Source organism: Drosophila pseudoobscura, chromosome X, assembly GCF_009870125.1.
Source record: "Drosophila pseudoobscura strain MV-25-SWS-2005 chromosome X, UCI_Dpse_MV25, whole genome shotgun sequence".
Classification (NCBI taxonomy): Eukaryota; Metazoa; Arthropoda; class Insecta; order Diptera; family Drosophilidae; genus Drosophila; species Drosophila pseudoobscura.
In genome coordinates this window covers 58,638,803-58,664,503 of record NC_046683.1, presented here as the reverse complement: position 1 = coordinate 58,664,503, position 25,701 = coordinate 58,638,803, and the positions used below count along the sequence as shown (strand labels likewise).

Sequence of the window (25,701 nt, the reverse complement as noted above, 5' to 3'; positions counted from 1 at the left end):
GGTTGCGTTTTGTATAAATATATATATATTTGCATTTGTATTTCAATTACTCGGAGGAGGTGTATAATAGGGATTAGGATACTCGTAGTATAAACTTTAACTTTTGTGTGTGTATAAATACGCAACTTTTCATTTACAAACAACACCTATCTGAATATCTCATTATCGTTTATGTTAAAACCGCGTTTAGTTTAGATTTAACCTTAAAGCATTTGAAATGCGCGCGTGCGAATGTTTTCGGAATTTGTGCTCTACGTGCATTTGTTTGTTTCCTCTGTTGGACCACGCTTCGTGGTGTGCCATTATTCAATCTGTCGGTTGGCTTCCTGCAAACGCGCCACCACACCCTGATAGAACTTGATCTGCTCAGCAATGAAGTTCTTTAGCGTTTGCTTCAAGTGGGTGTCGCGTTCGGCTTTGAAGTGCGTCAGTTCAGCCAGCACCGTGTAGGAGACGACATCAGTACGCCTGTTTACGTCCTGCAGCTGGGCATTGCTCATCTTTCCCTCGGCCGTCGATCTTTCGCAGTCCTTGCGCTTCTGTATGGCTCCCTTATGCGTGGAGAATATGTCCGGAAAACAGCTCAGAACGCCCCTTTATGGGAAACAATTACAATATTAGGCATATACAAGCATTAAGAAAGCAGAACCAACCTGTAGATGTGCAGACGATCGGAGAGTGGAATCCAATCATGCTTGGGCTGATCCCCGAACGCCTGGCCAACTCCAATGAAGATGCCGCCAATGCGTCCCACACTCTCGGAGAGCGGGACAGCATTGCGTGTGGGTGCTCGTCGCTCATCGATGGCTAGGGCCTTGGCCAGCTCGGAGAGACCATCGCCAATGCGCTGGAATTCCTTTTTACTCTGTGACATAGATCGCTTGGCCATGTCGTTGGAAATGCCGTTGAGGTTGCGCACGGCCGCATCCATGCTGTGTATGAACTGTGCTCCACTCTCCAGCTGGGCGTCAACTTTCGAGTGCAGCAGATTCTTGTCCGGCGGCGATATGGCCAGGCAGTAGTTGACGCCCGCATAGGGATCCCTCTCCGCCTTACGCTTGCCCGACTTCCAGATCTTCTCGTCCCGGCAAGTGAGAAAATGGTACCACACCTCGCATTTCGAGATAACCGGATGGCGACACACCCAGTCAACAAACTCCTGTAGCTGGACGCGTCGATGCTCCACAAACTGCTCTTCATAGCGTCCGGATATCTGCTTGTCCGGTAGCGGGGGCACTGGGATCAAACAGAACTTATCCACCAGTCGTTCGTGCAGCCAATCAAAGTGCTTGTAGCGACGCGACACCTAAATAAAGAAAGGGAAACCCAGATTAGATACAAACAATAAAATGTAACACAGCAACGGTGACGCGGAGAGGGAGGGGAACGGAGCGGAGCGGAGTGTACGCTGCGCTGCGCTGAGTCATAAAGCAATCATGGAATTGGCGCTGGCGTTGGCTACCAGTTGGTCAGTCCAGTCAGAAAATGCCCCACAAAAAGAAATTGCCTCAGCTGTGGCATTGCATGGGAATGGCACACCGAAGATGAAATACCCTAACTAACACTCAATCTATCAGTTGCTGTTGATTGGTAATAAGGAAAGGTGCTACCATTGCAGAGTTATCCTAAATTTTCCAATGGCAGTATCACATGACCCAACCCAAGCAGTTGCACCCAAGCAGACACGGTATGGAAGAGTGAAGAAGTAAATTATCAGTCCCGTCCCGTTCCCCAACAGACCCATCACCAATACACACAATATCAGCCCCACACGCAATAGGCGCTTTATCGTATTGTTGTTAATCATGGCGATAGCAGAGCGGAGAGCCACAGTTCTGGATACGAGACCACTTACGGATATGTTATTGAAGCTAGGCGTCAGCTGGTAGGCAATGAATGTTTTCATTCCCTTGAATTTTGACTCTTTCTTGGGGCTGGCCACAATCACTGAGTAGGGTGTACCGCTGTGCGTCCACTGATAGATGGAGTCCTCCAGCTGTGTGATGTACGCCACCTCGCAGTCAGGAATCTTCTCTTTGTTGATGGATAGACCCAGAATGTACGAGTCGGAGCTCTTGGCGAACATGCCCTTCTTCATGGTGGCCGTGCTGGCAGCTGTGGACGCCAGCGACAGGGTGTCGTCACTGGGCGCAACAGGTAGATGCTTGTTGTCGTAATCGCTGGTGGAGTGCGAGAGGCCGCCGGCGCGAGCTGCTTGGCCAGCGGTGCGGCCGCTTGGTCCAATCTCTGAGTAGGTATCGTTGTCATCGCTCCAGTCATCCTCGTCGTCCCAATTGCTGCCATCGTCGTCGGCCGTCTGGTCGTAGCGCGGCGGAGCTGGCGCTGCGAAGGGATCCGCCACGGGGGGCACTGGAGTTGCAGTGGCTCCATTCAGCCGTTGGGCCTCCGCTGCCGACATCACCTCCACGTAGGCCGCTGGAAAGAGCCCGACCTGGCCGCGACTGTTTTTGCCCTCCCACCAGCCTTCACCCACATCAATGCGCGTCACAGACAACACTTCGCCCGTGTTAATGGAGAGCTCCGACGAGCCAGGCTCGCCGCTGAAGTCGTACATGGCGCGCACGTACGAGGTCATCTTTTCTTATTGCACTGTTTCCTTGAAGCGAGCTTTTATCTTAAATCCACGGGGTCCATAAAGAGATGGAAAATTTAATTTCGCTGCTGGGGCTGAGTAAACTGTGAGTGTGAACGACTCTCTGAAATATACCAAGGTATACCGTCTCATTTTAAAAATATACTGTAAATATACTTACGAATTCAAGTTCTATCATACATATTCCTCGATTTTTATATTCCGTGAAATAATGTTGACAAACTAAAACCCTCAGCCCTGCCCACATAACTTTATCCAAATCATGAATCAATTTTCTACTTGAGTGGCATATTTTAAATACTTCGCTTTGATTTTTTTTGCCTCAATTTTGGTTCCTTAACAACAATATAGCGTCTCGTTAGCCCACTTCAGCCCCCTCTATTAAATAGTTCAACTACTTGAGGTATATGGCGGAAAATATTAACGACTGTAAATTCCTCTTGTAGAACCATGATATGATATCTTTCCTCTGAACTTAAAAAAAAAAACCGCGATATCTTTCACCTGAACTGCGCTAAAATTATACAATTTTTATTATTTTCGGTGGAATATTAAAATACTCCCTGGCTTGCAATGGGGTAATCGTGGTTGCATGTATTGTATTTTGACTGAAATGTAATATATTCAGCAATATTCAACGGAATATTAAAATTTAGGAATTGGAACGATTACTCACTTACGTTTTATTTGTTTGACCTTTTTCGCTAAAACCTCTTTTTACGCAAAATTCTATAAAAGCAAGTGTTTAAAATAATCCAGTCAAGTAGAAAATAGATTCGTCAGTTGGATAAAATTATGAGGGCAGGACTGAGGGTTCTATCTAGCTGGCAATATTCCACGGAATATCAAAAACGAGAATCAAGTTCCATAACTTGAATAATTCGTCAGTATATTTTTAAAATGAGACGGTATATTTTGGTATATATTTTCTTGTCACCACGTCTAGCTCACACACCTCGCAATATAAATACTTGTCCTAGTATTTTTCAGTATATTGTAAGATGCATTATGGACTCACCCTCTTGTCCAATGCACCAATGTAGAATCCGTGTAGAAAGGCCACTTTGAGCCATGTCCCAGGCCACATCGAATACTAATTCGTGATCAGCATCGAATTCCTGATCATTTGCCATCAAAATCTCAATTTTTTCAAAAATGTCCGAAAAATAGGCATGTCAAAGAGTGGATAATGGAGATTTTTCACACTGGCGCTTCATGGGGCTTATATGAGAAAAAAACGGTCAACAATTTTTTAAACGTACACATTTCCCCTCTAGGTGTCGCCTTTGGTAATTACAAAAAAATTTAGTTAATATGTAGCAAATGTGTAGTCAGCGTGTAGTTACCATGTATGGAAATACATTTATTGGAAATGACCGGTTTTTCTTAAACCTTAAACTTATAAACAAGGCAACAAAGACGAAAAAGTTTAGCAATTCCTGTAGGAAATTGATTTAATGATCTCATAAAATTATAGGTATCGAACTGAGGGTCTTTGTTAGCAAGTAATATTAAACCGAATATCAAAAACGAGGAATATGATGGGACTTGAAAAATTCGTCATTATATTTACTGTATATTTTTAAAATTAGACTGTATATTTTGGTATATTTCTGCGGGTCGGACGGTATATTTTAACGATAAATCCGCGGTCACACTGAAATTCATTCTTTAATTGCGCTTTGGTCTCAATTTTTTGGTGAGGAAATAAATCAGTTCTCCAGAAATTGTGCAATAGTCATATTTAAGTGCTGTATACCCTATCCCACTGGGGACACGACTTTTCACAGGCAATTGCAATTCCAGACCCCGTCAAACAGCAATCTCATAGCTCTCGGCGATACTTCTGGGGGAACGAAACAAACAAGTCGGACGTGCAGTTTTCTCGACAAAGCCACACAACAGCAAAATGAATCGGCAGGCAAAATTCCTTATCTTGTGCCTATTTGTTGGCCTGTTCTCCTGCAATTTGTGCGATGATGGTAAGAATTGAACAAGGAAATCTCATTTAATTATGTATATTTTCATGTGCGTGCGTGTACATATGTATCCGTGTTTGCATATTGGTGTGGGTGTATGCGTGTGGTAAACTTCCATGCATGTATGCACATACATATGCACATATGGAGGGGAATATGCGTATTTATTTGCAATTCAAATGTCAAGTTTGTGGGCGAAGGCGGTAGGGGGGAAGAACGCAGAAATCGCATTGATATTCGGGGGAAAACTTTCTACCTAAATATGATGAAATTTGTATACATATTCGTTTCGCAGCTACACCTACTGGACCGGTGGCCACAACCACAGCCACGCCGGGTGATGTTACTACCGTTCCTGTGCCAGATGATAAGAATACGACCACAGCTCCTACAACAACGACTACGACAACCAAGAAGACTACTGTACCAACAACCACCACGTCCACTACGGAGAAACCTACTACGCCCACCACTCCGCCCACCACTCCGCCTACAACAACAGCAGCGCCTAACACCACCACCACTTCGAGCACAACCACTACAACAACGCCATCAACAACAACCACTTCGTCTACAACTCCGTCACCCAACACGACAACAACTGCGGCCCCAAATACATCGACCACACCCGCTCCAACGCCAACGCCATCGCCATGCCATGGTTTCAATGGATCCTCATTTATCGGTGGCATTGTGCTGACCCTGGGATTGCTGGCCATCGGCTTGGTGGCCTACAAGTTCTACAAGGCTCGCAACGAGCGTAATTACCACACTCTTTGAGCCGCCACAGCGTTTACGTCGGCATTTAATGCGGCCGGAGCCGGAGCGGCGGCAAGCAGCAACAACACCGCCACGGATGCCGAACGTGTGCGATTTGTTCAGCCATCAATACCATTGCGATCGCCACCAGCACAGCCGCCACCTCCTCCACCAACCGGAGCCATCGGCGGTGCGGCATCAGCCACGCATTCAACTCCCCAAAATTGCTCGCCTTCGGCCAGAGATCGACTGCTGCATACGTAATTTACTCTCGGGGTATATATTATTACAATATTATTGCTATCCAAAGAAGCCCCTACGCCCCAACTTCACCTACTCCAAACAGTCGTATCTATCACAACCGACACACTCACGGTCCTTGTCTTGTCCCTTGACATTCAGCTTTTTGGTTCTTAATGTGAATTCTTTCCTTATCAGCTATACAGAAGATTATAAATACAATATTTTTCTTGAATGATTCACAAAAGTTTTGCAAAACTCAGTTTATCAGCAAACTGAGCGGATGTTCCAACGCCTTATTGAAGAGCCTTGTGAGCTGGGCTGGGCTGGCCTGCAAAGCAGGGCTCCCCTGGGAGACCGAGACGGAGAAAACAGAGAGACGAAAGAACAAATAACAGCAAATATGTGAGACTGCTTGATAGCGCGAGAGGATGATGAAGTGAACGGAAATCGATAGGAAAGCGGCGGCCGCCTAGAGACGGCTTTGGTTTCTGGAATTCATAAATAGAGCTACGCTACGAAAAGGGAATATAAATTTTGATTATATTTACAACACTTTTGAATAACTAAAACAATTCATTCTAGCAACTAAGAATATTTACTATCTTAACGAGCTATATACAAAAATGAAACGCGTGTCTATTCTCCTCCGCCATTAATGTGCATTTTTATATTTTAATCGAATAGAATCCTTACCATTGCGTTGCCCCTATTTTTAGCCCCCCATCAACGGGTATATATATTTTACTCCCACTCTCAGATTTTGAAATATTGCTAAAAATCAATAAAGCGTCGCACGATAAGATGCACAGAGGGGGCACAGCGACAGGAACAGTGACGATGGCAATTGCAGCTGTGTCTGTGACCGCTGTCAATGATATATACATACGTTTATATGCAATATCAATATGTATATCAGAGCAGGTCTATTGGAACCAAAACATTATGTTACATACATACATACCGAGTATATGCGAATGTTGAATATTTTGTATTAGGATTGAAACTACACATATGAATTACCATTACCTTCACCTCTACCTTTATCTCTATCTACCCGCTTATTGTTGGAACACCTTTGAAACTACAAATACAATTACAAAAAACCAGTCGTCAAGTCTCTGTGCACATGGAAATCAAATCTCATAAATATATAAGCTAAAAAGTAACCAATCTATGTATATCCAGTAATTCACTCAGCCGGCTTACTACAATATATACTACTATATATACATACACATAAAAATATATCTATACATATGTATGTCTGTATATCGTGTACGATAATAAATATTTTAAATTAAATTGTGTCCTCGTTTGAAAAATAATTAAAATACGCATCAGATTCGGGTCAAAAAAATTTATTTATACGGGTTCTTAGAATATATACATTAAATGCTAGTTTGCATTAAGTTTCTTCAACTTTTTCGGTACTCGGGGGGCTTCCCCACTTTCTGCTTTACGCTTGAGCTTATCTTTCGGCTTGCGTTTCTGCTGTTTGGCGTTGAAACGTAGCTGCAGCTTGGTGCCGGCCAGACTGAGGTCCTGTTTGATGGCCTTGCGTGCATCGAATGTGGTGGGCAGGGTTACTGTGGCCGCACTAAACTCCCGGAATTTTCCCTTGCCCGGCTTGATTTGTATGTCAACGGCATTCTCGAACAGCTGGCGCACCTGCGCCACAGAGCTCGTCTTGGGCAGATTGGTGATGATGACAGACGATGTGAAGTTACCCTTGCGTTGGCCCTTCTTCGCTTCACGCTTCATCAGGGATTTGGTCCTCTTGTTCTCCACGGAGAGCTGCTGTTTGGTCACAAGTTCGTTCACAAACTCATCAGAATCGGTCTTCGGTAGGGAGACGAAAATCCCCTTAAACGCAGGATCCGTTTCTATCGATTTTTTTATATCTTCAAAAGCCTGATCACGGTCTTCCTGCGATTTAAAATCAACCAGACAGAAGCGAGCGTGCTTCTGGCGCGGCTTTGTCGATTTGGTTACCAGGGGGTGGAGGGACTTAACATTGGCCTGGAACTCCTGCTCATCTATTGGTATCTTCTTCGGAAAGCGGACATAAAGACGCGTGCCTTTAAGTTTCTCATACTTGTTTTGAATCTTTTCTTCGATGATCTCTGCTCGGGTCTTGGTTGTTGTGCCTGTCTCCTCATCGTCGGAGGATTCCGCCGCGTCGTCGTCGTCGTCTTCATCGGACTCCGTTGAGCTGGCTCCTAAATCCGGTTCACTTTCGTCTTCAGACTCCTCAGAGTTCTCGGCAAGGAGCTCCTCCGATTCTGAAGAACTTTCTTCCACCGTTTTCTTCATGTTTTAAATACTTAGTCAATGTTTTGGCACTCGCACGTGTTTCGCAGCAACAACATGGATGGATGGATGCTATCGATAGTCGACTGTAGCGACCATCGATAGCGACTTCGAATTTATAGAAGTCGAATATCGAGCACTCCACATCTCTAAGCCATTGTTGTCATATCTCGACCGAAAGTGCAAAATAAAATAAATTATTTTAACTACGTTCTAAGTACAATAATGGGCGTGTTTGAGAAAGTCTGGGAATGGTTCACATCAGACACCTCTAGGAATAAGAATTCCTCGCTTGTAGCTGGCCTACTGGTATGCAATACCACCGCAAAAACTAGACTTTTGTAATTGTGCAAGTTTTTTTTTCCAGTTCTTTGCAGGATGGTGGATCCTAATCGATGCCATGTCTGGCGACGGCGGTCATCAAATTACCACAGGACATGTCTTTATAGGCATATTCGGCACCATCAGCTTCTGTATGGTGAACGCCGTCAAAGGAGAGCATGTAAGAATGAGCGAGCCACAACACACAGTGTATAGATAAAATGAGTCACTGTTTTTACGGTTCGTTCTGTTTAGATTTCAGAGGATAACTCGTCGGAGTCCGGAGCCAGGATTGCCAAACTGTGGCTCCTTATTGGCTTTGTAATGGGCTTCGCCTCAATCATTGCTGCCATTTGGGTGATGATTGATGATTTCATAAACAATGGTAAGAGAAAAACTTTTGTCAAGTGAGAACAATAGAATAATCAGTAATTGCTCCTATTAGATAAGAAAGAGGCCTGGCTAGGCGTCGCCCTACTTCTACAGAATGTCTTCATATTGTTCGCCAGTTTGGTCTACAAGTTCGGGCGCAACGAGGAGGAGTGGAACGAATAGAGAGTCATCCATTGTTTGCTGCATGTAGGAAACCGCTTCTTTTAGTATTTAAATCCATACGTACAACATATTCAAAGTCCACAAGGATTATGTCGGAGGCAGAGGCCATCGCCCACCGCCTCATCCCGTTTTAATACATAATGACACACGTATAATCTCATTTATAGAATACTAAATAAACGACAAGTCACTTGCGTAAGGTCACTTTCTGGGCTGCAATTTATTTTAGGCGACGGATAGAGAGAGCTACGGCGAGCAGTAAGCCGAGATGGCGGGTCACCAACCGATGCCCTGTGCGCCCGTACAGACTATTGCTACAAGAATATGGACTGTAATCAAAGAATGGTTTATCGCTAATCAAGCTTGTGCATCATACGCGTCGATGGGGCATTCGCGTTCATTCTGAAGACACCATTGGGGCTGCAGGGCCTCGGCGCCCAGGCCGTTCTCCACCAGCCGCTCCCGGTGGAGCAGCAGACGCGACTCGGCCTGTTTCCAGCTCTCGGCGGGATTCGACCAGAGGCGTTCGGCCAGAGCACTGGCCCGCGGCCAGAACCTGTTGTCCAGGGTATGCTCATCGATTTGCTCGGACCAAATGGCTGCCTCGGCGCCCAGCACATGATGCTCGTAGTCGCCGGCAATGGCCGACATGCTGTTGTCATACACCTTCTGCCATCCAATGTAGGGGGAGCACCAGTTGTTGCCGTCGCTCACCCATCCAGCTCCGCCGCAGTCCAAGTAGAGGGCATCGTAGTTTGAGACAATTGTCTTGAAACCCCGCTCTAGTATTTTCTTCACATGAGGATCGCCGCCCGTCGTCCAAATCTGGATAATATAACGCTCCGGGTTCAAGTACTCATCGATAAAAGGCTCCTCCGTGAGATGACTGGTCCACAGAATGATAGGCGTTTGTGATCCGTTGGCCACAATGTCCACCCGTTTAAGGGCCTCGGTCTGGAAGTGTCCCCACAGGCGCATGAAGTCAGCAGTCTCCAGGCCCCAGCCCTGATCCTTCATCCATTGGCGGATTGGCAGACTGCTGTTCCAGCAACTGGTGGATACCTCGTCGCCGCCCATGTGGAAAATATCTGGGCTGAAGAGCTCCCACATCTCGGCGTAAATGTCCTCTAGCACATCATAGAGCCCCTCCGCAGTGGGATCCAGCTGTCCACAAGGTGGCTCCACGCAGAAATCCTTCCAGGGCTGAGCATTGAAGCAGGCCGTCATGTTCTTGTGCTGCCATCCCTCGCCCACATGGGCAGGGGCGTCGAATTCTGGCATCACGCGGACTCCGCGCACTCGACCATACTCCACGATGTCGGCCACAGTCCGCTGGCTATACACCTGGCGGGGCGAGTAGGCACCCAGCTTGTATAGCTCTGGTCGCTTGCGCAGCTCCAGGGGGAAGCTGTGCGAGTCGGTAATGTGCCAGTGGAAGGTGTTCAGCTTGACCAAGGCCATTCCATCTGCAAACAATGAGATCATTAGAAGGGCACTCATGGGGGCGCAAATACCCAGTACATACCAAGAGTTCGCTTGATTGCCTTCACGGAGTAGTAATTGCGAGAGGTATCCAGGAGCAGGCCGCGCCACTTGAATTTGGGAGCATCGGTGATGGAAGCGTTGGCCGTCACCTGAACCTCGCGCCGAATGTCATCGTAGACAATCAGTTGGGAGAGAGTCTCCAGGCCATGCCGGGCACCAAAGAAGTTGGCCGCAGCTATGATAGCCACCACATGGCCAGACGGATCGGTGTCTATGTTGAGACTATAGCTTTCATCCGTTTCCAGGGTAAGTTTGGCAGGAGCCGCATCCTCCGGGGTGTTGATGTTGATGGTGAGCCGATAGCCGCCCCTCGTGAGGATCTTGCGATCGGGTATCTTGGCATCCACCATATCCATCCACCGGTTTTCCGCTGCCTTCCATAGTTTTTCTTTGCGTGCGATGCCAGTAATATTGAAGTCAATGAACGAGATGTCCACTTGGCGCATCAGTGTATCCAGTCGAACCGGTCCCGTCGGCTTGGGCCACAGCGTGCCAATGGAGCTGTCGCAGAAGAGCCTGCAGACGGGCAGACTGATAGCCTTGGAGAAGTTCTCCTCGCTCAGCTCCACCTTGCGGCAAAGTCCAGTGCGGCATTCATAGCCATAGACCAGGTCTCTGCAGCAAAAAAATATTGCAAACAAAGGGAAAGTTACTCGTACATTGCCCCCAACCAATCATGCATACAAAATAAACAAATTATGCACAGTTATGTACATATGTATGTATGTACACGTATGTACATGTATTTAAATGTAGTTTCTATAACTTACTCATATCTGTTTGCGGCTATGGGTACAACAATGGCAGCCAGGGCCAGGAGCAGGGCCACTGGTTGTGCAGGCCTCTTCATATTGTCAACGTTCAAAGGCGAAAAGCTCGAAGTCAACTGGCGTCAAATGGCTTGGGGAATACTAAACGAATATGTACATGAAATTGATTATTTCAAAACAAGTTTTGGCCTCCACTCTGCGTCGGTGGCAGCGAGCAAAGAACGAGCAGGTCTTAACAGCAGGTCGAAGTTCGTATACCCTTATCGTATATGCTATACTATTATTAATGCGTAGTTTGAAGCGTTACAGGATGATTGAATTCTTCAATCGGTGCGTCTTTCAATGTACTTACTCTCTATTCCGACTGTGCTAGAGAGCACTTCACTGTAGACTGAACCTATTTGTTTTTAGCTATTGCCAATTTATTTGCTTGGCAGAAGCAGCAGCAGTAGCATCGATTGCCAACACACACTCAACTGCACGGGACTGTGAAGCACTCAAAAATATCAGCAGGAAGGGGTCGCAGAATGGCAAGTTATGTCAAGACAAGGCAAGATTACACGTCTTTGCTTTTTAACTATCTTTCCCTGCTCTTGATGTCGTATTTCTAAGTTCAAAACCACTGGAACTGGAAGATGGCAATCGTTTGGCTTGGTGTGGTTTCGTAAATCATTAGGGAAAGAGTCACCGCAACACGTACTAGAGCACCCCGCGAGGTTCTCAATGAGATTGTGCATAAGTGAACATATTTATAACACTTGTTCTTAAAGCTGTTTTTGTTTTATACAATCGCATTTCACACATATGTACACTATTCGTGAAACGTTTCGGATTTCGCAGCCCCATATTGTTCATCAAATCCAAAAGTCATATCATAGTGTTGCTATAATAATAAATTGTACATACCATTGTACATAAATTGAAAATGCTCGAATCCTTTATTTAACATATTTAACATCTATTAAAACAGCTTGAGAGTACCTGCGCACTTGCCAGGACATATTTATCCATCATTTTCCATAAGTATCTTATTACTATATCATATCTCTGCCATAGTAAGATTCGGTATTAGTAAGATAAAGACCTTCTTTTAATGGGTTCCTTATTTTCTAGTCTATAACATAATTTCTACGTAGGATTCACGCCCTTTAGCGTTAAGGTATTATCCTCATAGATTTCCAGAACATCAGCCAAATGCTCGTTATCTCTGGGCTTCTTGAATTGTCGCTTCTTGTTGGCAGCCTTTTTGCGTTTTGGAACAGGTTTCTTGAGGCCATGATCTTGCATTGACCGTATACCTGTCGGGACACAATATGTATTACCAGAATATACCAGAAGAATCTATCCATATGTATTCGGCATTATCATTATTACCTTGTTTCTCGAGATATTCGTCGATTTTGGCGTCGTCCATGGCATCAACAGTGGCCGAACGCCAGAGTTTTTGGAATTCATCGTCAACCTATGGATTTCGTTGAATTTCGTTGAAGGCTAAACAATTTAAGCAGAAGCACAAGGCAGAAGTAGGACAAAGCTCACCGAAAAATTGGCCGTTCGGTCGTTGTAAAATAAAATTTTCTTCTTGTCAATGGGCCTGATAATAAAGAGTATTTCAGCTGCACGATTTTTCAAGACCTTCTCGCAATGGGGCAGGGACTCCTGCACATCCTCCATCAGTATGCCACCCAGGCCTTTTAGATCATGCTGCTTCAGCAGTCGCATTAGAGTTTTGCCATCTTTGATTTTGTACACGGGCTTGAAGCTAAACTTCGTGCCACACGGGCTGACTTCTATCTTTGGGTTGTTGTTTAGCGCCTCTCCAGATAGCCACTGCAATGGACGGTAAGACATTATTCTGACAGCCAGGGGGATATTTCATCTGCTTACATTCTTAACAGACTGGCCAATGTCCAGTTGGTTGGTCTCGTCTAGAATTTCCTCAATCTGCAGTGGATGATCATCACCGTCCTGGTGGCGGGTACGCATAAACTTCACTATCTTGGCCAACACTCCAAAGCGGTACTGCGAGCTGCCAGACATGGTTTTGTACCTAAAAGTGGATGATTTCCAAATGGAACGTACACTGAGTATGGCCACGACAAAGAGCCTTTGGAACTTACGAAGATGCATCCAGCTTTGGAGCCGTTGGCGGACGCATTTTCCTCTTGGCGTCATCGCTAGGCGGCGGTGGCTGAGGTCGGTCCGGCTTTGCTTTCTTCTCAACGCTGTGAAGAGGACACAGAATGGCACATTTTCAAGGGAACAGCATTTGCATGGAAATATAAGGAGTAGCTTACGTGGGCGTGGCCATTGCCCGTTTTTTGAAGGCCTCGCGTTCGCGAAGCAGCGCTGGATCCATTTTGCTTAATTATTAGGTCCCGCTTACAAATTTTTAACCTAATTTAACTTGTTTTTGCTATTTTAATAAATTTGCAGAATCCAAACAGAAATCGTCAGATATTGTACATTTTATCGATAAAATATACAGAAATATACCGTCTCATTTTAAAAATATACCGTAAATATACTGACGAATTCAAGTTCTATTTTACATATTCCCCGTTTTTGATATTCCGTTTAATATTACTAGCTATATAGAATATTTAACCATTCCCACATAGTTTTATCCGATTAGTGAATCTATTTTCTAATTGACTGGTTTATTTTAAGCACTTGTTTTTATTTTATTTTGCTTAAAAAAGGTTTTAGCGAAAAAAACGAAAGAGGATAGTCGTTCATATTGCTCAATTTAGAGATTCTGTTGAATAATTCTCGCTATCTAAAACCCTTAGTTCTGACTAAAACCCTTTTAGGCCGTTGATGAATACATTTTCTTCAAGATTGGCTAGTTTTTAGTCCATGCTTTTATTGTATTTTGGCTAGAACAAGGCTTAAACAAAATAGTTCAACAAAAAAAAAAAGTCGCAGTGTTGCTGGTATTTGAAGACATGATGCGTCTATAGGCCTTTGTATACACTATTTCGTTAATTTAATATGAAGATAAAACATAATTAAAAAAGACCTTATCTCAAATTGATATTTTTTAAACAAATTCATGAATATGATTGGTATCTTGCATATAAATATATCTCGGTCCTGATACCTAGTCTTGGTCTCTGTAATAATACAATAAACTGCACAATATCGTTGTGAGACTAAATTGTTTTTGCCTTCTGGATCGGATCCATATCTTTTTGCATTAAACACAAATATAATTGAAACAAATGGAGTTGTGTGGATTTTTCGTTTATTAATATCATTTGAATGGCTTACACAATAAAATATTGATTAAAATACGTCATATATATACTTGTAAATATATGTATGTAATTTATGCATGATTAATTCGCAAATTCGCGAATTAGCGAAGATGAATAGAGACTTGGACTCGTATTGAATTGAATTTCTTGTTTCTTTATCATGTCGTAATACGTTAGTAAATAGTACATGGTAAACAGAGTTCGTGTATGGTTTGTAGCTTGCTTCGTAACGGTATTGCGGATAGATCCGATAGTCCCCTAGCTGTTGGTTGGTTTAACAAGCTTGCGCTTGGTTGGTTGGTTTGTTGGTTTCGTTGGCTCCGTTTAAGGTCTGGGTCTTTCTACGAGTACTCTGTATGAGCCCACTTGAGTATGTATGAGTCAATTGTACGGTTGGATTCGTGTTGGCTGTTTGTCCTCCGTTCTCCGGTCAGCGTTCGACGTTCTGCGTTCTCGTTCTCCGAGTCTGTATCGCAGTAATGCACTTGTGTTTTTGGTTCTGCGTTCTTGTTGCTTTCCGTTTTGAGTGTTTTGTTGTTTGGTTGTTGGTTGTTGGTCAGTTGAACTGTGTTTGATTGGACTGTTTTCTCAAGTTAGTAAAGTACTCGTACATATAGTTCTCTGTAAGTTCATTTTGTTGTCAGTGGGTCTGTGAAAATAGAAAGATAAAAATGTTTTGTTCTTATTATGTTCACAGTCAGAGGCACCGCATCGTCAATGGCCCATCCCCCCCATTGTGCGCAGGGTGTTGGTACGAATACGAATCAGTAGACTGTCTGAACAAAAGCGTTAGGCGTATGCATAATTTCAATAGTTTTAAAATCGAGTTTATAGACTAACGACTTACCTCATACCATGGCACCACACACTCATTCCAATTATGGCTAAATTAATACATCGAGGCAAAATTCTGAGTATCGTAAAGTTCATACTTACACTTAATTGCGTCTCAAACGCTTCCGGCCGCCATCGTCACCGTCTGATCCGCTTCGCTCTTCCGCTTCCATAACCTACCAACCACACAATATTCTCGTTTAGACATGTTTGTTTAAATATTATTCCTATTATGTACCTTTATTTTCGTGCCGCATATTTCAGCTCCGTTCAGGACATGAATGGCCCTTTGCGCACTTTCACACTCTGCGTACTTCACGTAGCCACAGTTCTTGTTGGGAAGCAAATATACATCGATGAGCCCTTTCCAGCACGAGAATATGTTCTTCAGAATGGAGTGTGGAAGATTCTGTTAAAGAATAGCATGAACAATAATTAGATTTTGCTTTATTTTGAGCTGTAGGTGTAGATGTAAACCTACCGCAGAGAGCACAATGAAAAGTCGTTGGGCAACTTGGGCATCGGGTGATGCTAAAGGCTGGGCAGGAGGCAGGGGCACGTTGCATATGGCATCCTTTTTGGTGCGTTCTGAAATAGGTAACAATTATAAAGTAAGATAAAATACAATATACCAATAACCAAATAGTAATTAGTAAATTAGTAATACAATTGGGGGGAAATGGGGGGAAATTATAGAAAATAACTAATTTAATTTAGTTTATGTTAGTATCGGCATCTACCCCTAGAAGCTTTTTTCGTACTGTCAATGAATGAGGTATCCATCCGTGCAGAGCTCATGCCATTCACTTTTACAATGATGCGCTCGCCCATAGGGTACTCCAGTCCGTGTAGTTTGTCCCTGTAAGCATATACATTATTAATGGTAGAAGAAACTCCTTCGAGCACTATATAGAAATTGACATACTTTGCATAGATAGCCGCTTCGGGATTGTCGTAAACCACCATCGCTTCATTGGTACGTGGTCCATCTGCAAACAATTTCAGAGCTTGGTAAATGTTTTTCTTCATAAAGATAATAGGTTCTTACGTTCGCGCATGATTTGACAGTAATCTAAGCCGGGAATAATATCGAAGAGACGCCAAAGCTGATCCTGATTTACGCAGTTACTGACAGTGACCTCTAGGCACGACGGTTGAGCAACTGGCACATTTTGCATGCGCAAGAAGGCGGACATGTCATTGTTAGTGGAAGTATTCCAATCGTTGTTGAAGCTGCCGCCGCCACTGCTGCCGCCATTGTTATTATAGCTCGAGCTCCCACGTCCAGGATTGCTGTAGACGGGATTATCCTCGGCCGGACGACCGTATTGATCACGCTGTGAACGCGTTGAGCCCTTGGGCTCGGCAAAAACAGCCTTGTACTTGGGCGAACAGTTCTCAAAGGCCACGGCAGCATAATAGAATCTGGTGGAAATGCAATAAACACACTAGTCCCATCTGTACCATTATTTGACTAATGACATATTCATACGCACTTTGTGAAGCGAACGTAGCCAAATCCCTTAGGATTGCCATTGTTCTTCTCCCTGACAATGGTCACGGATTCAACCTCGCCCCATTGGGCAAATTCGTCCCGTATGTCGTCTTCGGTTGCGGTCTTCGGGATTACAATAAACAGTCTTAAGTATTTTTCCTGCTCGTTCTCAGACTTATTCGAGCCTTGGTTGCGGCTAAAATGTTATATACACATACTATATTAAACACGTCCGACTTAAATCAATTTTCCATGACTACCACTTACTTTGCGGCAACCAGAACCTTCAGGGTTCTGTCCATTTTTCCGATAGTCTTGCCATTCATTTCCTCCTGCGCCTTTGCCGCATCGGAGGTTTTGGAGAACTTCACATAGGCGATGCCTTTGTTCTCTTGGGTGTGCTTGTCCTTAACCACCCAGATATCTTCGATGTCGCCGTAAGCGGAGAACGCCTCACGGAAATCATCCTCTGTATGCGCTTTATTGCAAATGATGAAGAGTCTTGACATGGGCGGATCATCGTCGTTTGAATAGTCTTGACCGCCGCGTCCTCCGCCGCGAGATTGTGAACGATAATCAGACATATTTGAATAATTGGATTAATCTTTTTTCTCAACACCGAAAAATTTTCCCGCTAGCCGCTTTGCTGGCGTATACATAAAATCAGTGTGGCTGACCCTTAGAAAAATACCGGAATATACGTCACAGTTTAAAAATATACCGTAAATATACTGACGAACTGTTTGTATTCATATATTTATTCCTTGATTTTAATGTTCGGCTTAATATTTATTACTTGGACCGTGAAACATATTATCCCATGTTTTATCCCTTTATTGGGCTTCGAAGTCAAAATTTCCCGGCCGTAAACGGTCGCCATAAGGTGTAGAGTTGCTTTCCGATTGCAACAGTCGATCTTGTGTCCAGCGGTTTTTAGCACTGAAAATTTGAAAATATTGCAAACCAGCATAGGTAGAGAATCTTTTTGTGACAGATGTTAATCTTTTGTCTACCTGCCAAAAATTGTACTTTCTACCTGAATTGGTGGACTGGCTTATAAGACAGCCTCCGGGCACATAAATGTCTTAGTTGCAATAAGTTCTTCAGCATGAAAACAATTATATACATGCTATTTGCGTTTTCTTATATTCAGTGTGTTTTTCCCGATTTGGCGAAGCTGCAAAGGAAATCACATACCGAGGAATTCGAGGGAGTACCCCCCTTATTTAGAGCTATGTCATCTTCTCCAAACGATGGCTACACATACAATTGGAGCGTGGTCTCATTTTCGACGGATGATTACGACAGTTATGATCTATCCGAGTCCCTCGTGAACTGCACTGTACTCTATTTGGATCAGTGCACATCCTGGAACAAGTGCCGCCAAACATGCTTAAAGACTGGAGCCACCAGTTACAGATGGTTCCATGATGGTTGCTGCGAATGTGTGGGCGAATATTGTGTAAACTACGGTGTAAATGAGAGCAGGTGCCGCATGTGTCCTGAGCCGAGTTCTGATGACGAAGATGAGGATTAAGTTTAAAAACTGTCTCAAATTGTTGGAAAATAAATATACAATTATTAAATTAATTATTTTCTTCAAAATGTGTTGGAAAACGCATCTTGCATTCATTCAGAACGAACATATCACGATCTGTTGACACTCAATACATGTTTTTAAAATGAGACGGTATATTTTGGAATATACTTCTGAAGGTCAGACCGTATACTTTATGGGATGTTCTTATTTTCTTGTCACCACGTCTAGCTCACACACCTCGCAATATTTATACTTTTCATAGTATTTTCTAGTATTTTCCAGTATATTTTAAGACGCGTTATGGACTCAAGAAGGTGAGTCAATCAACCAATGTATTGAACGAACGCTCGAAACTTGCAAATCATTCGTACGTTTTTTTTTTCGCTAAATAACTTGTAAAATTATGAGCAACCTAGGCATCGAGCAATTTCCAGACTACCAGGTCCCTGGAGTCTCGCATGCGGACTTTTCACCATACGAGTCTAATGGCGGGTGAGTTTCACATAAAATGCAATGTTTAGTGGTTTCCGGCTAACTTTCGCCTTGCAGCTCGATTGTGGCCATTGCTGGCGAGGACTTTGTTGTCATTGCTGCCGACACTCGCTTGAGCAGTGGCTACAACATTCACACACGTAAACAGAGTAAACTGTTTCCGCTGTCCAACCAGACGGTGCTGGCCTCCACGGGCTGCTGGTGCGACACCCTCTCGCTGACTGGCCTGATGAAGTTGCGCATGCAGAACTACGAGCACACACACTTGAAGACCATGACCACCGATGCCGTGGCCCAGATGCTCTCCATTATCATGTACAACCGTCGTTTCTTCCCCTACTATGTCTCGAACATTTTGGCTGGCATCGACAAGGACGGCAAGGGGGTCGTCTTCTCTTATGATCCCATTGGGCATTGCGAGCGTGCCACTTACCGTGCTGGCGGCACAGCCGGAGCCTTGCTGCAGCCGGTGCTGGACAATCAAATTGGCTACAAGAACATGAATCTGCACGGCGAGGATGCCCCAGAGGTAACCAAGGAGCGTGCTGTGGCCGTTGCCTCGGACACCTTCATTTCGGCCGCAGAGCGCGACATATACACTGGTGACTCTGTGCTGATCAACATCATTACCAAGGATGGTATTGAAACCCAGGAGTTGCAGCTGCGCCAGGATTAGATTAATCTAAATTAACACGTTGGTCAGGGCATTTCAGCAGAAATTTTTGTAACATCTAAACATATTAAATAATAATAAAATGGATCCTTAAGATTTTGGCTTGGCCATGTACTCTAGGAGGTGTCCCGGCCATGATCGGAAAAGATATTCCTTGACTTTGATATTCGTTCTAATACAGCTAGCAGCACTTTAAATAACTTACTTTTATTGTATTATTTTAAAAAACATGTTAAACGTAGGGTCATTCAGCAAAATATAATTAATTTTGCTACATGGCAACTACACAGGGATGCAATTTTCAAGGAGACACCTGGAAGTGTGTGACCTAGAGAGGGGGGGAGGCTCGCCGGCTTGCACATACATACGACATACCCTACAAATATTTTAATGCAGTTCCTGCCGCGTGATGACAAATTTGAAATTCGTGGTGCTGTTTCTTCTACCAATCCTGTTCTCTGTTCACGTCTCATCCAAATCCCCACCCGTTCAGATGATGGCCTCTATGGTGAAGCCGGGAGTCTTCCGGCATGTGATGTGCCGCAACAGTATGTATCCCCGTAGTGGGGTCCTCCGTTTTCCAGTTGCCGATGAGCAGGTCTTTTGGTCGGAGCCATATGCCGAGTACTGCCCGCCCTCGTACACAGCGCCGCACATTGGCGGACAAGTCTGGGCCGATGCGCCGTTGCCCAGTGAAACGATCCAGCCGAAATGGAACCAGAACGACGGTCAGGTGAATCGAGAGTCCTTTCACGGTGCCTACGAGGTAAGAGACGGCCTGCCCCGCAACCCGATAGGACGCACCGGCCTGAGCGGGCGTGGCTCCCTGGGCAGATGGGGTCCCAATCATGCAGCTGATCCAATTGTTACACGCTGGAAGCGCGACGCGAATGGACAAATCGTGGCTAATGCAGCTACCGGCAAGTGAGTGAACTTTGATGGATTTTAGATAATTTTATTCTGCTTCTGCCACTTAGGAACATCCTTCAGATGGTAGCCATTCAGCGTTCAGACAACAAACTGTGGGCTATTCCGGGGGGCATGGTGGATCCCGGCGAAAATGTGACCGTCACACTCAAACGAGAGTTCACCGAGGAGGCTCTCAACTTCACCGACAAGGCCAATATGGTGGAAAAGTTTTTTAAGGAAGGTCTACATATCTATAGCGGCTACGTGGACGACTTTCGGAACACTGACAATGCCTGGATGGAGACAACGGCTCTGAACTTTCATGATGAGGACGGCAGCCAGGTGGGTCAGCTGGAGCTAGTGGCCGGCGATGATGCTTCCAATGTGCGATGGACCGATGTGGACGGCAGTCTCAAGCTGCATGCCAATCATTCGGACATTGTAAGGGATGTGGCCATTAAGCGAGGTGCCCACTGGTAGAAATAGGAGAGGATTCTCCCGAGATTTGAATATGAATAAAATATAACTCATTTTAGTTTAGTTTTTATTGATTCGTTTATTTTATTTCAGACTATTCCATATCGCTTTGCAATTATAAATTAAAAAACATTTCGTTAACATTCCATTAGCTCGTATCTATCGTGTATCTCCATGTACTATCTCCGAGATGGATTTCTTCGAGAGTTTTTATGTGTATCTATGAACGTGCCCAATATTTTGGGACTGACTGACATCACTGCGTGTACTGTGTACTGTGTGTGGACAAACGTGAGAATTTTTGAAAAATTTAGACTGAACTTCGATTACATCAAGGTTTTGAGATTGGTTTTTACTCCGAAACTGAAGAAACTTTGGCCTGGAACTCTCTTGAATGTGTATGTGTATGAGCAAGGTATTTGTTGCGAGGTCTGATATTGGAGCCGCGCTGGTGCTGCTTACAGGGTCTGCACGAATGTGAACACCTCCGGACTCGAGTTGGCCACTCTGTTGAATTGCTGTGGATACTCGATGCGGATTTCCTTCATGAAACTAACAGCATTGGCGTTGGTGTCATTATCGCGAAACTCCTGCTTGAACAGCACATGCAAGATGATGCCCAGCATCTGCTCGATGTGAGGGAGAATACTCTCACGTGTATTCATGTACAACACGCGGAAGGCCTTCAGCACCACGTCATTTTCTTCAGTGTCCTCGCGGAGGGGCAGATTAGACATGAATACGGGCAACACATGGCCCAGGGGCACCATATTGTGATTGGTTATGATCAGGCGTGCCACAGCCCCGCAGATATTGTCCAGGGCAGGGGCATTCTGCTCCTTGGCGATCGCATCGGAGAGGGTTTGCAAAATAACTCCAAACGAGCTGAAAAGTGGCGAAATTCAATACATTTATCTTGTATTTGGTTTGATTTTTTTTTTTCACTCACTCAAAGGACTTCTGTTTGGCGTGATAGACCAGTTCGCCCAGGCCGAAGTAGCTGTTCTGGCGCGCCTTGGCGTACGAGTCGGTGGTGCCCACTAGAAGCAAGGGACAGACCGAATCGTAATAGGTGACCACACAGAGTCCCAACGATTGGAAGCATTCGGCCAGGACGCCATAGATAAATGAACGCTGGTCTGGATCATCGTTCTTCTTGGCCTTTGCCTACAGGAATGGAATCGAATTAAATGAAATGGTTATTCATCTGCGTAGGTGTGATCTGAATTGTATGCATACCAGTTTGGAAATGAAGAAATTGTACAGTCGTCCAAAATACAGCGAGTATGTGTCCGGTTGGAGGGCGTGGCCAATCATGGCCACCAGATTGCCACCACTTTGGATGAGCGCCTCATCGTACTCGCTTTCATCGGCCTCCTCCTCATCTCCACCGCCACTAGGCTCATTGAACTGGCAGGCCGTATTTCTGAGCAGCACATCTTTGATGCAGGCAACAACCGTCTCAGCAAGATCAGGGGTGGGCAAGGCCGGCGTCTTCACGGCCTTGAAGAGCTCGCCAAGCTCATCGAGTATTTGACAGACGACGGCCTGTTCCTCGTCGTTCTTAACAAGGTAAATAAACTTTGGAATGAGAATCGAACATGCGCGCTTTACTCCGTCTCCGTCGTTCATCTTGTGGAGGCAAATTACAAAAGCGCAGAGGGCCTCGATGGCTGCCTTGCGGATGACATCCTGGCAATGATCTATGGTTTTGTACACCTCCTCGAACACCATGGTAAGGTAGGGGAAAAAGGCGTCTCTCGAATTTACTGCGAACTCCTTGAGCGTCAGTATGGCCTCCTCCTTCTCATAGACGTAGTCATTCTCCGCCTGATATTCCCCTATATCGTCATCATCGTCCTCATCGTCGGTATTGCCCAGATCGATTTCAGTTAAGAGCCCGCCCGTCGGCGAGTCTTCTCGTAGCTTTATCAAAGTATCTTCCGTCGACACCACCGTCTGAATCATGCGTTCGATAACCTTAGGGAAGAACGTGTTCATATCGTTTGTGACAACAACGGACATGCCACCAATTAAGGCGTAGATGGCACGCCTAAGGTCTGGATCGTCTGGTCCCAGCTCCAGCATATTCATGCAATAATTCATCGTATCTTGGGCGAGATGAATAAAGTTCTCTTTACCGACGGTTCGGGTAATAGAAGCCAGTGTATCGATGGCCTGAATGCGTAGCTCATTGAGCGACTCGTCGCACTCATTCACCAGATAAATCTTCAGTATCTCCACAATCTGACTGAAGTATGGGACCAAATTCGTCTTCGATGCGGTGGCCACCGACGAGATGGTTGACAGGGCCAGCTGTCGAATATGAATAGAGTTCTGCTGATCCATGCACTCCAACAGACTAATGGATGAATGGGTGAACAAGGATTACTAGATGCACACAAAAATGGGCAAAATTTTTAAATTACCGATCCATCAGCACCGGCAGATGTGGCACAATCTCTTCCTCGAGGTTCTCGCAGAAAACCTCCAGGGCATAGAACATGCGATCCATGTGTGTGGGTTCCGGCTGGCCCATCTGTAAATGTTCAGCAAGGCTCTTATTAAAGTGTGTTCTTTAGACGCGGGAGAAAATTTGCAGGTGCCACGTGAATGTTATATGAAAGTGTGTGTTTGGATTCCCAAGATTCCCAAGCTAGACGGACAACAGAAACCCTTTTGGCATGGTGGAGATGGAGTGCAGGAATTAATCAAAGAAAGAGCACAGCACCCTATACTTGGCCAGCACCGATATGCGCTTGATCTGTAACTGACTCGTGTACATTATAGAATCTTTGGCCGGGGCTGCTGCAGGAGCATGGCCCATCCCATGGCCAGCCTTTAGAAGCAGCACAAACAAGAATGTATAATACATATATGAAGATACAGATAGATACTGACTTGACTGATCATTTTCCAATAGAAAAGACCTACCTTCAGCTCCACAACCAGTTGGTGGAGAAACTCAAAGAGCACGGGCAGAATCTGTGGGGCGAACTTCGCTATCTCGGGCTGCATAAACTCGGAGAACTGGCCCAATGCAAAGAAGGCCGAATTGCGCACGGCTTGATCCTGATCGATGATGCCGCTCTTGATTATGTTTAGCATTATTTCCAAGTATTTCTTTTTGATGGCTTCCGAGCAACCCTCGGAGATGACGGCCATGGCCATGAAGGCGGCGCGACGGCGCAGAGGGTCCGGACTCTGGAGAGCTGGCTCGAGAATCTGCAGAAGTGGTGGAATCAGCTTTTCTGGCGACAACTGGAGAGCCATCATATCGAGGGTTTGTGTAGCCGCGGTCATGGGCGTGTTGCTAGTACCCGAGAAATAGTCGTCCTCTAAAGAAGGTTTACAATTAGCAAAGGCTAACAATGTTTAAAGTTATGAACTACGAACCATCATCGTTGCCGAGTTCACTACACGTCATCTCAAATACGGTGACTAGGATGAGGTCCAGGAGTTTCTGCTTGACGATTGCCTTCTTCTTGACGCGGAGGATGCGACCGACAAAGGTCACCACCACAACACGGATTTGATCATCTACCTGCTTGTTGCTCAGCGTCGCCACACAGAAATCAACCAACATCTTTATGTAATTATTCAGCAGTTTCGGCGCGTACTCTGCAACGGAATCCAGGATCTCAAAGGCGATAGTGAATTCTGTCAGGACTCCCTTTTGGACAAAGGCCTGGAGAGCAGCGAGCATCAGTGGGATGACTTTGGAAACCGTCTGCTCTGCCTTTGTGTGGCCGACAATGAATGGAATCAAGGAACACATTCCCTGCATCATATAGGCTATAGTGAGCGTGGCCATATCTCCATTGCTCTGGCCGGCTATCAGCACACTCGAAAAGAGTTGACAAATCTCAGACATTTGGCTGATCAATTGATCTGGGGCGCTGTCGGTCAGACTGGCGAATATGGATGATCCCAGCTCACTCTCTTTGGGATCGTCCATGCTGCAGCGTTCGAAAATAAAGCTCAGCAATTCGGCCAACCACGAGTCCTTTTTGTCTGCCTCATGACGCACTAAAGTCCCAATAAGCATGGCTATGGCATTCCTTACGCTCTTTTCCTTCTCCCTTATCAATGCCTGGAGCATGCAAGCCTTAATGCTGCGCGGGGCACAAACAGAAGGAGTCAGTAGATCCCGCAGAATATAGAAGACCATCTAATCTATCCACTTACCCTGCCTGATGTTCGGGCGGCACCATCTGCCAGTGGCGCAGCTTTGCAAGGCGCTTGTTCATCAGGACAACTGCAAACTGGCGGATTTGCGTCTCGCGGGTCGATACCAGCATCTGGCAGAGCACCGGCAGTGCCTCTGGGTTTTCGAACGCCTTACTCAAAGCGGCGGTGCACTAGACAAATACAAACGAGCATACATACATATGTATATTTTCAGCATTAATAATTTTTCAATTAACAGGAGGGGAGACTGTGTGCGTGAGCGTGCACAACGTGCTTTTTAACGCGAATGTCTCTTATTCAAATCTATGAGTATCGACGAAAAAGAAACCACATGCCAATAGAAGCTATGCATAGGCATGTTCTTACCACTGTTTTATGCATATTTACGTTAATGGGAATAAGAAATCACGCCGGCGGAAAAGACCGGAAAATTCGGACGGACAGGTTCGGAAAATGGATTCCTGGTGGATATGCTTTTTATGCTTACGTCGTGTATGCGTTGGGTATCTGTGCACAGCAGACCGGCAATTATTTCATCCAGTGCCGCCTCCATTGTTGGTCTCTTTGAGATTTGTTTCTACTTGTAACCTTGAACACACAATAAAATTCAAGAACTAACAGCACACGCCTCCTTATGCCGAATAATGCCGCCGTTCAAAAGAGATGTAACCACGCCGATATGTATCTGAGGTATTTTTCACAGTCGACTTGCTGAAGTGCAACTCTGTTCGAAA

General features: G+C 45.1%; 11 protein-coding genes across 15 annotated transcripts; 5 read left to right on the top strand and 6 right to left on the bottom strand.

Annotated features, from left to right (window-relative positions):
* Positions 1–2: 2 nt before the first annotated feature.
* On the bottom strand, positions 3–2,849 carry SH3PX1 (sorting nexin 33-like protein SH3PX1). The gene is made up of 4 exons (XM_001352568.4): positions 2,775–2,849; positions 1,856–2,717; positions 654–1,306; positions 3–594 (listed from the first exon to the last, which is right to left on the bottom strand). Exons 2-4 carry the CDS (start codon positions 2,594–2,596, stop codon positions 303–305), a joined length of 1,686 nt encoding a protein of 561 aa, XP_001352604.1. The 5' UTR covers positions 2,597–2,717; positions 2,775–2,849; the 3' UTR covers positions 3–302.
* Positions 2,850–4,204: 1,355 nt separating this feature from the next.
* On the top strand, positions 4,205–6,761 carry vsg (visgun). Its single transcript, XM_033385573.1, is given in 3 exon segments — positions 4,205–4,313; positions 4,364–4,596; positions 4,889–6,761. Coding segments are annotated over 2 exon segments (801 nt in total). The 5' UTR covers positions 4,205–4,313; positions 4,364–4,523; the 3' UTR covers positions 5,617–6,761.
* Positions 6,762–6,937: 176 nt separating this feature from the next.
* LOC4812171 (nucleolin 2) lies at positions 6,938–8,010 on the bottom strand. Its single transcript, XM_001352566.4, has one exon. The coding sequence runs from the start codon at positions 7,906–7,908 to the stop codon at positions 6,991–6,993; it is 918 nt and encodes a 305-aa protein (XP_001352602.3). The 5' UTR covers positions 7,909–8,010; the 3' UTR covers positions 6,938–6,990.
* Positions 8,011–8,034: 24 nt separating this feature from the next.
* On the top strand, positions 8,035–8,985 carry LOC4811985 (transmembrane protein 50A). The gene is made up of 4 exons (XM_001352565.4): positions 8,035–8,214; positions 8,273–8,407; positions 8,482–8,611; positions 8,672–8,985. The coding sequence occupies exons 1-4, from the start codon at positions 8,131–8,133 to the stop codon at positions 8,779–8,781; spliced, it is 459 nt and encodes a 152-aa protein (XP_001352601.1). The 5' UTR covers positions 8,035–8,130; the 3' UTR covers positions 8,782–8,985.
* Positions 8,978–11,577, bottom strand: Hexo1 (Hexosaminidase 1). 2 transcript variants are annotated; one of them, XM_033385571.1, is made up of 4 exons: positions 11,449–11,577; positions 11,097–11,237; positions 10,307–10,941; positions 8,978–10,247 (listed from the first exon to the last, which is right to left on the bottom strand). In XM_033385571.1, exons 2-4 carry the CDS (start codon positions 11,174–11,176, stop codon positions 9,139–9,141), a joined length of 1,824 nt encoding a protein of 607 aa, XP_033241462.1. In that variant the 5' UTR covers positions 11,177–11,237; positions 11,449–11,577; the 3' UTR covers positions 8,978–9,138. The 2 variants fall into 2 exon arrangements, with proteins under 2 accessions (XP_033241462.1, XP_001352600.2); XM_001352564.3 differs by lacking the exon at positions 11,449–11,577 and having other exon boundaries at positions 11,097–11,318.
* A 438-nt stretch (positions 11,578–12,015) lies between these two features.
* Positions 12,016–13,607, bottom strand: TfIIEbeta (transcription factor IIEbeta). Its single transcript, XM_001352563.4, has 6 exons — positions 13,394–13,607; positions 13,217–13,321; positions 12,984–13,146; positions 12,636–12,926; positions 12,471–12,558; positions 12,016–12,394 (listed from the first exon to the last, which is right to left on the bottom strand). The coding sequence occupies exons 1-6, from the start codon at positions 13,453–13,455 to the stop codon at positions 12,225–12,227; spliced, it is 879 nt and encodes a 292-aa protein (XP_001352599.1). The 5' UTR covers positions 13,456–13,607; the 3' UTR covers positions 12,016–12,224.
* An 877-nt stretch (positions 13,608–14,484) lies between these two features.
* LOC4812001 (RNA-binding protein 45) lies at positions 14,485–17,373 on the bottom strand. Of its 2 annotated transcripts, none has more exons than XM_015188222.2 (9): positions 16,953–17,373; positions 16,687–16,881; positions 16,239–16,615; positions 16,116–16,179; positions 15,931–16,049; positions 15,672–15,778; positions 15,429–15,599; positions 15,293–15,366; positions 14,485–15,005 (listed from the first exon to the last, which is right to left on the bottom strand). In XM_015188222.2, the coding sequence occupies exons 1-8, from the start codon at positions 17,267–17,269 to the stop codon at positions 15,295–15,297; spliced, it is 1,422 nt and encodes a 473-aa protein (XP_015043708.1). In that variant the 5' UTR covers positions 17,270–17,373; the 3' UTR covers positions 14,485–15,005; positions 15,293–15,294. The 2 variants fall into 2 exon arrangements, with proteins under 2 accessions (XP_015043708.1, XP_001352598.1); XM_001352562.4 differs by having other exon boundaries at positions 15,952–16,049; positions 16,953–17,372.
* Positions 17,374–17,453: 80 nt separating this feature from the next.
* On the top strand, positions 17,454–18,275 carry srw (shrew). The gene has a single exon (XM_001352561.4). It carries the CDS (start codon positions 17,794–17,796, stop codon positions 18,220–18,222), a length of 429 nt encoding a protein of 142 aa, XP_001352597.3. The 5' UTR covers positions 17,454–17,793; the 3' UTR covers positions 18,223–18,275.
* A 259-nt stretch (positions 18,276–18,534) lies between these two features.
* Positions 18,535–19,536, top strand: Prosbeta6 (proteasome beta6 subunit). Its single transcript, XM_001352560.4, has 2 exons — positions 18,535–18,717; positions 18,775–19,536. The coding sequence occupies exons 1-2, from the start codon at positions 18,629–18,631 to the stop codon at positions 19,391–19,393; spliced, it is 708 nt and encodes a 235-aa protein (XP_001352596.1). The 5' UTR covers positions 18,535–18,628; the 3' UTR covers positions 19,394–19,536.
* A 169-nt stretch (positions 19,537–19,705) lies between these two features.
* Positions 19,706–20,839, top strand: LOC4812545 (ADP-ribose pyrophosphatase, mitochondrial). Of its 3 annotated transcripts, none has more exons than XM_015188221.2 (3): positions 19,706–19,820; positions 19,884–20,314; positions 20,368–20,839. In XM_015188221.2, the coding sequence occupies exons 1-3, from the start codon at positions 19,800–19,802 to the stop codon at positions 20,777–20,779; spliced, it is 864 nt and encodes a 287-aa protein (XP_015043707.1). In that variant the 5' UTR covers positions 19,706–19,799; the 3' UTR covers positions 20,780–20,839. The 3 variants fall into 3 exon arrangements, with proteins under 3 accessions (XP_015043707.1, XP_001352595.1, XP_015043706.1); XM_015188220.2 differs by having other exon boundaries at positions 19,738–19,817; XM_001352559.4 differs by having other exon boundaries at positions 19,730–20,314.
* Positions 20,836–25,637, bottom strand: Arts (Artemis). The gene is made up of 8 exons (XM_002135363.3): positions 25,455–25,637; positions 24,965–25,137; positions 24,173–24,891; positions 23,711–24,114; positions 23,206–23,315; positions 22,016–23,138; positions 21,726–21,943; positions 20,836–21,661 (listed from the first exon to the last, which is right to left on the bottom strand). Exons 1-8 carry the CDS (start codon positions 25,518–25,520, stop codon positions 21,235–21,237), a joined length of 3,240 nt encoding a protein of 1,079 aa, XP_002135399.1. The 5' UTR covers positions 25,521–25,637; the 3' UTR covers positions 20,836–21,234.
* Positions 25,638–25,701: the final 64 nt, after the last annotated feature.

Coding starts and splice junctions, on each gene's coding strand:
- Hexo1 (XM_033385571.1), bottom strand. CDS start 11,176: ATGAAGAGGCCTGCACAACCAGTGGCCCTGCTCCTGGCCCTGGCTGCC. Junction 10,942..11,096: donor ATAGCCGCAAACAGATATGA/GTAAGTTATAGA, acceptor TTTTTGCTGCAG/AGACCTGGTCTATGGCTATG. Junction 10,248..10,306: donor GGCAATCAAGCGAACTCTTG/GTATGTACTGGG, acceptor CATTGTTTGCAG/ATGGAATGGCCTTGGTCAAG.
- srw (XM_001352561.4), top strand. CDS start 17,794: ATGAAAACAATTATATACATGCTATTTGCGTTTTCTTATATTCAGTGT.
- LOC4812545 (XM_001352559.4), top strand. CDS start 19,800: ATGACAAATTTGAAATTCGTGGTGCTGTTTCTTCTACCAATCCTGTTC. Junction 20,315..20,367: donor GCTAATGCAGCTACCGGCAA/GTGAGTGAACTT, acceptor TCTGCCACTTAG/GAACATCCTTCAGATGGTAG.
- Arts (XM_002135363.3), bottom strand. CDS start 25,520: ATGGAGGCGGCACTGGATGAAATAATTGCCGGTCTGCTGTGCACAGAT. Junction 24,892..24,964: donor CCGCCCGAACATCAGGCAGG/GTAAGTGGATAG, acceptor TGCCCCGCGCAG/CATTAAGGCTTGCATGCTCC. Junction 21,662..21,725: donor GCCAAACAGAAGTCCTTTGA/GTGAGTGAAAAA, acceptor GCCACTTTTCAG/CTCGTTTGGAGTTATTTTGC.
- TfIIEbeta (XM_001352563.4), bottom strand. CDS start 13,455: ATGGATCCAGCGCTGCTTCGCGAACGCGAGGCCTTCAAAAAACGGGCA. Junction 13,147..13,216: donor CCAAAGCTGGATGCATCTTC/GTAAGTTCCAAA, acceptor ATCCACTTTTAG/GTACAAAACCATGTCTGGCA. Junction 12,395..12,470: donor CGAATATCTCGAGAAACAAG/GTAATAATGATA, acceptor GTGTCCCGACAG/GTATACGGTCAATGCAAGAT.
- LOC4812001 (XM_015188222.2), bottom strand. CDS start 17,269: ATGTCTGATTATCGTTCACAATCTCGCGGCGGAGGACGCGGCGGTCAA. Junction 16,882..16,952: donor AAGGTTCTGGTTGCCGCAAA/GTAAGTGGTAGT, acceptor ATAACATTTTAG/CCGCAACCAAGGCTCGAATA. Junction 15,600..15,671: donor TTTTCATTGTGCTCTCTGCG/GTAGGTTTACAT, acceptor ATTCTTTAACAG/AATCTTCCACACTCCATTCT.
- SH3PX1 (XM_001352568.4), bottom strand. CDS start 2,596: ATGACCTCGTACGTGCGCGCCATGTACGACTTCAGCGGCGAGCCTGGC. Junction 1,307..1,855: donor CTAGCTTCAATAACATATCC/GTAAGTGGTCTC, acceptor TTCTTTATTTAG/GTGTCGCGTCGCTACAAGCA. Junction 595..653: donor GATCGTCTGCACATCTACAG/GTTGGTTCTGCT, acceptor TTTCCCATAAAG/GGGCGTTCTGAGCTGTTTTC.
- LOC4811985 (XM_001352565.4), top strand. CDS start 8,131: ATGGGCGTGTTTGAGAAAGTCTGGGAATGGTTCACATCAGACACCTCT. Junction 8,408..8,481: donor ACGCCGTCAAAGGAGAGCAT/GTAAGAATGAGC, acceptor CGTTCTGTTTAG/ATTTCAGAGGATAACTCGTC. Junction 8,612..8,671: donor TGATGATTTCATAAACAATG/GTAAGAGAAAAA, acceptor TGCTCCTATTAG/ATAAGAAAGAGGCCTGGCTA.
- Prosbeta6 (XM_001352560.4), top strand. CDS start 18,629: ATGAGCAACCTAGGCATCGAGCAATTTCCAGACTACCAGGTCCCTGGA. Junction 18,718..18,774: donor CCATACGAGTCTAATGGCGG/GTGAGTTTCACA, acceptor TTCGCCTTGCAG/CTCGATTGTGGCCATTGCTG.
- LOC4812171 (XM_001352566.4), bottom strand. CDS start 7,908: ATGAAGAAAACGGTGGAAGAAAGTTCTTCAGAATCGGAGGAGCTCCTT.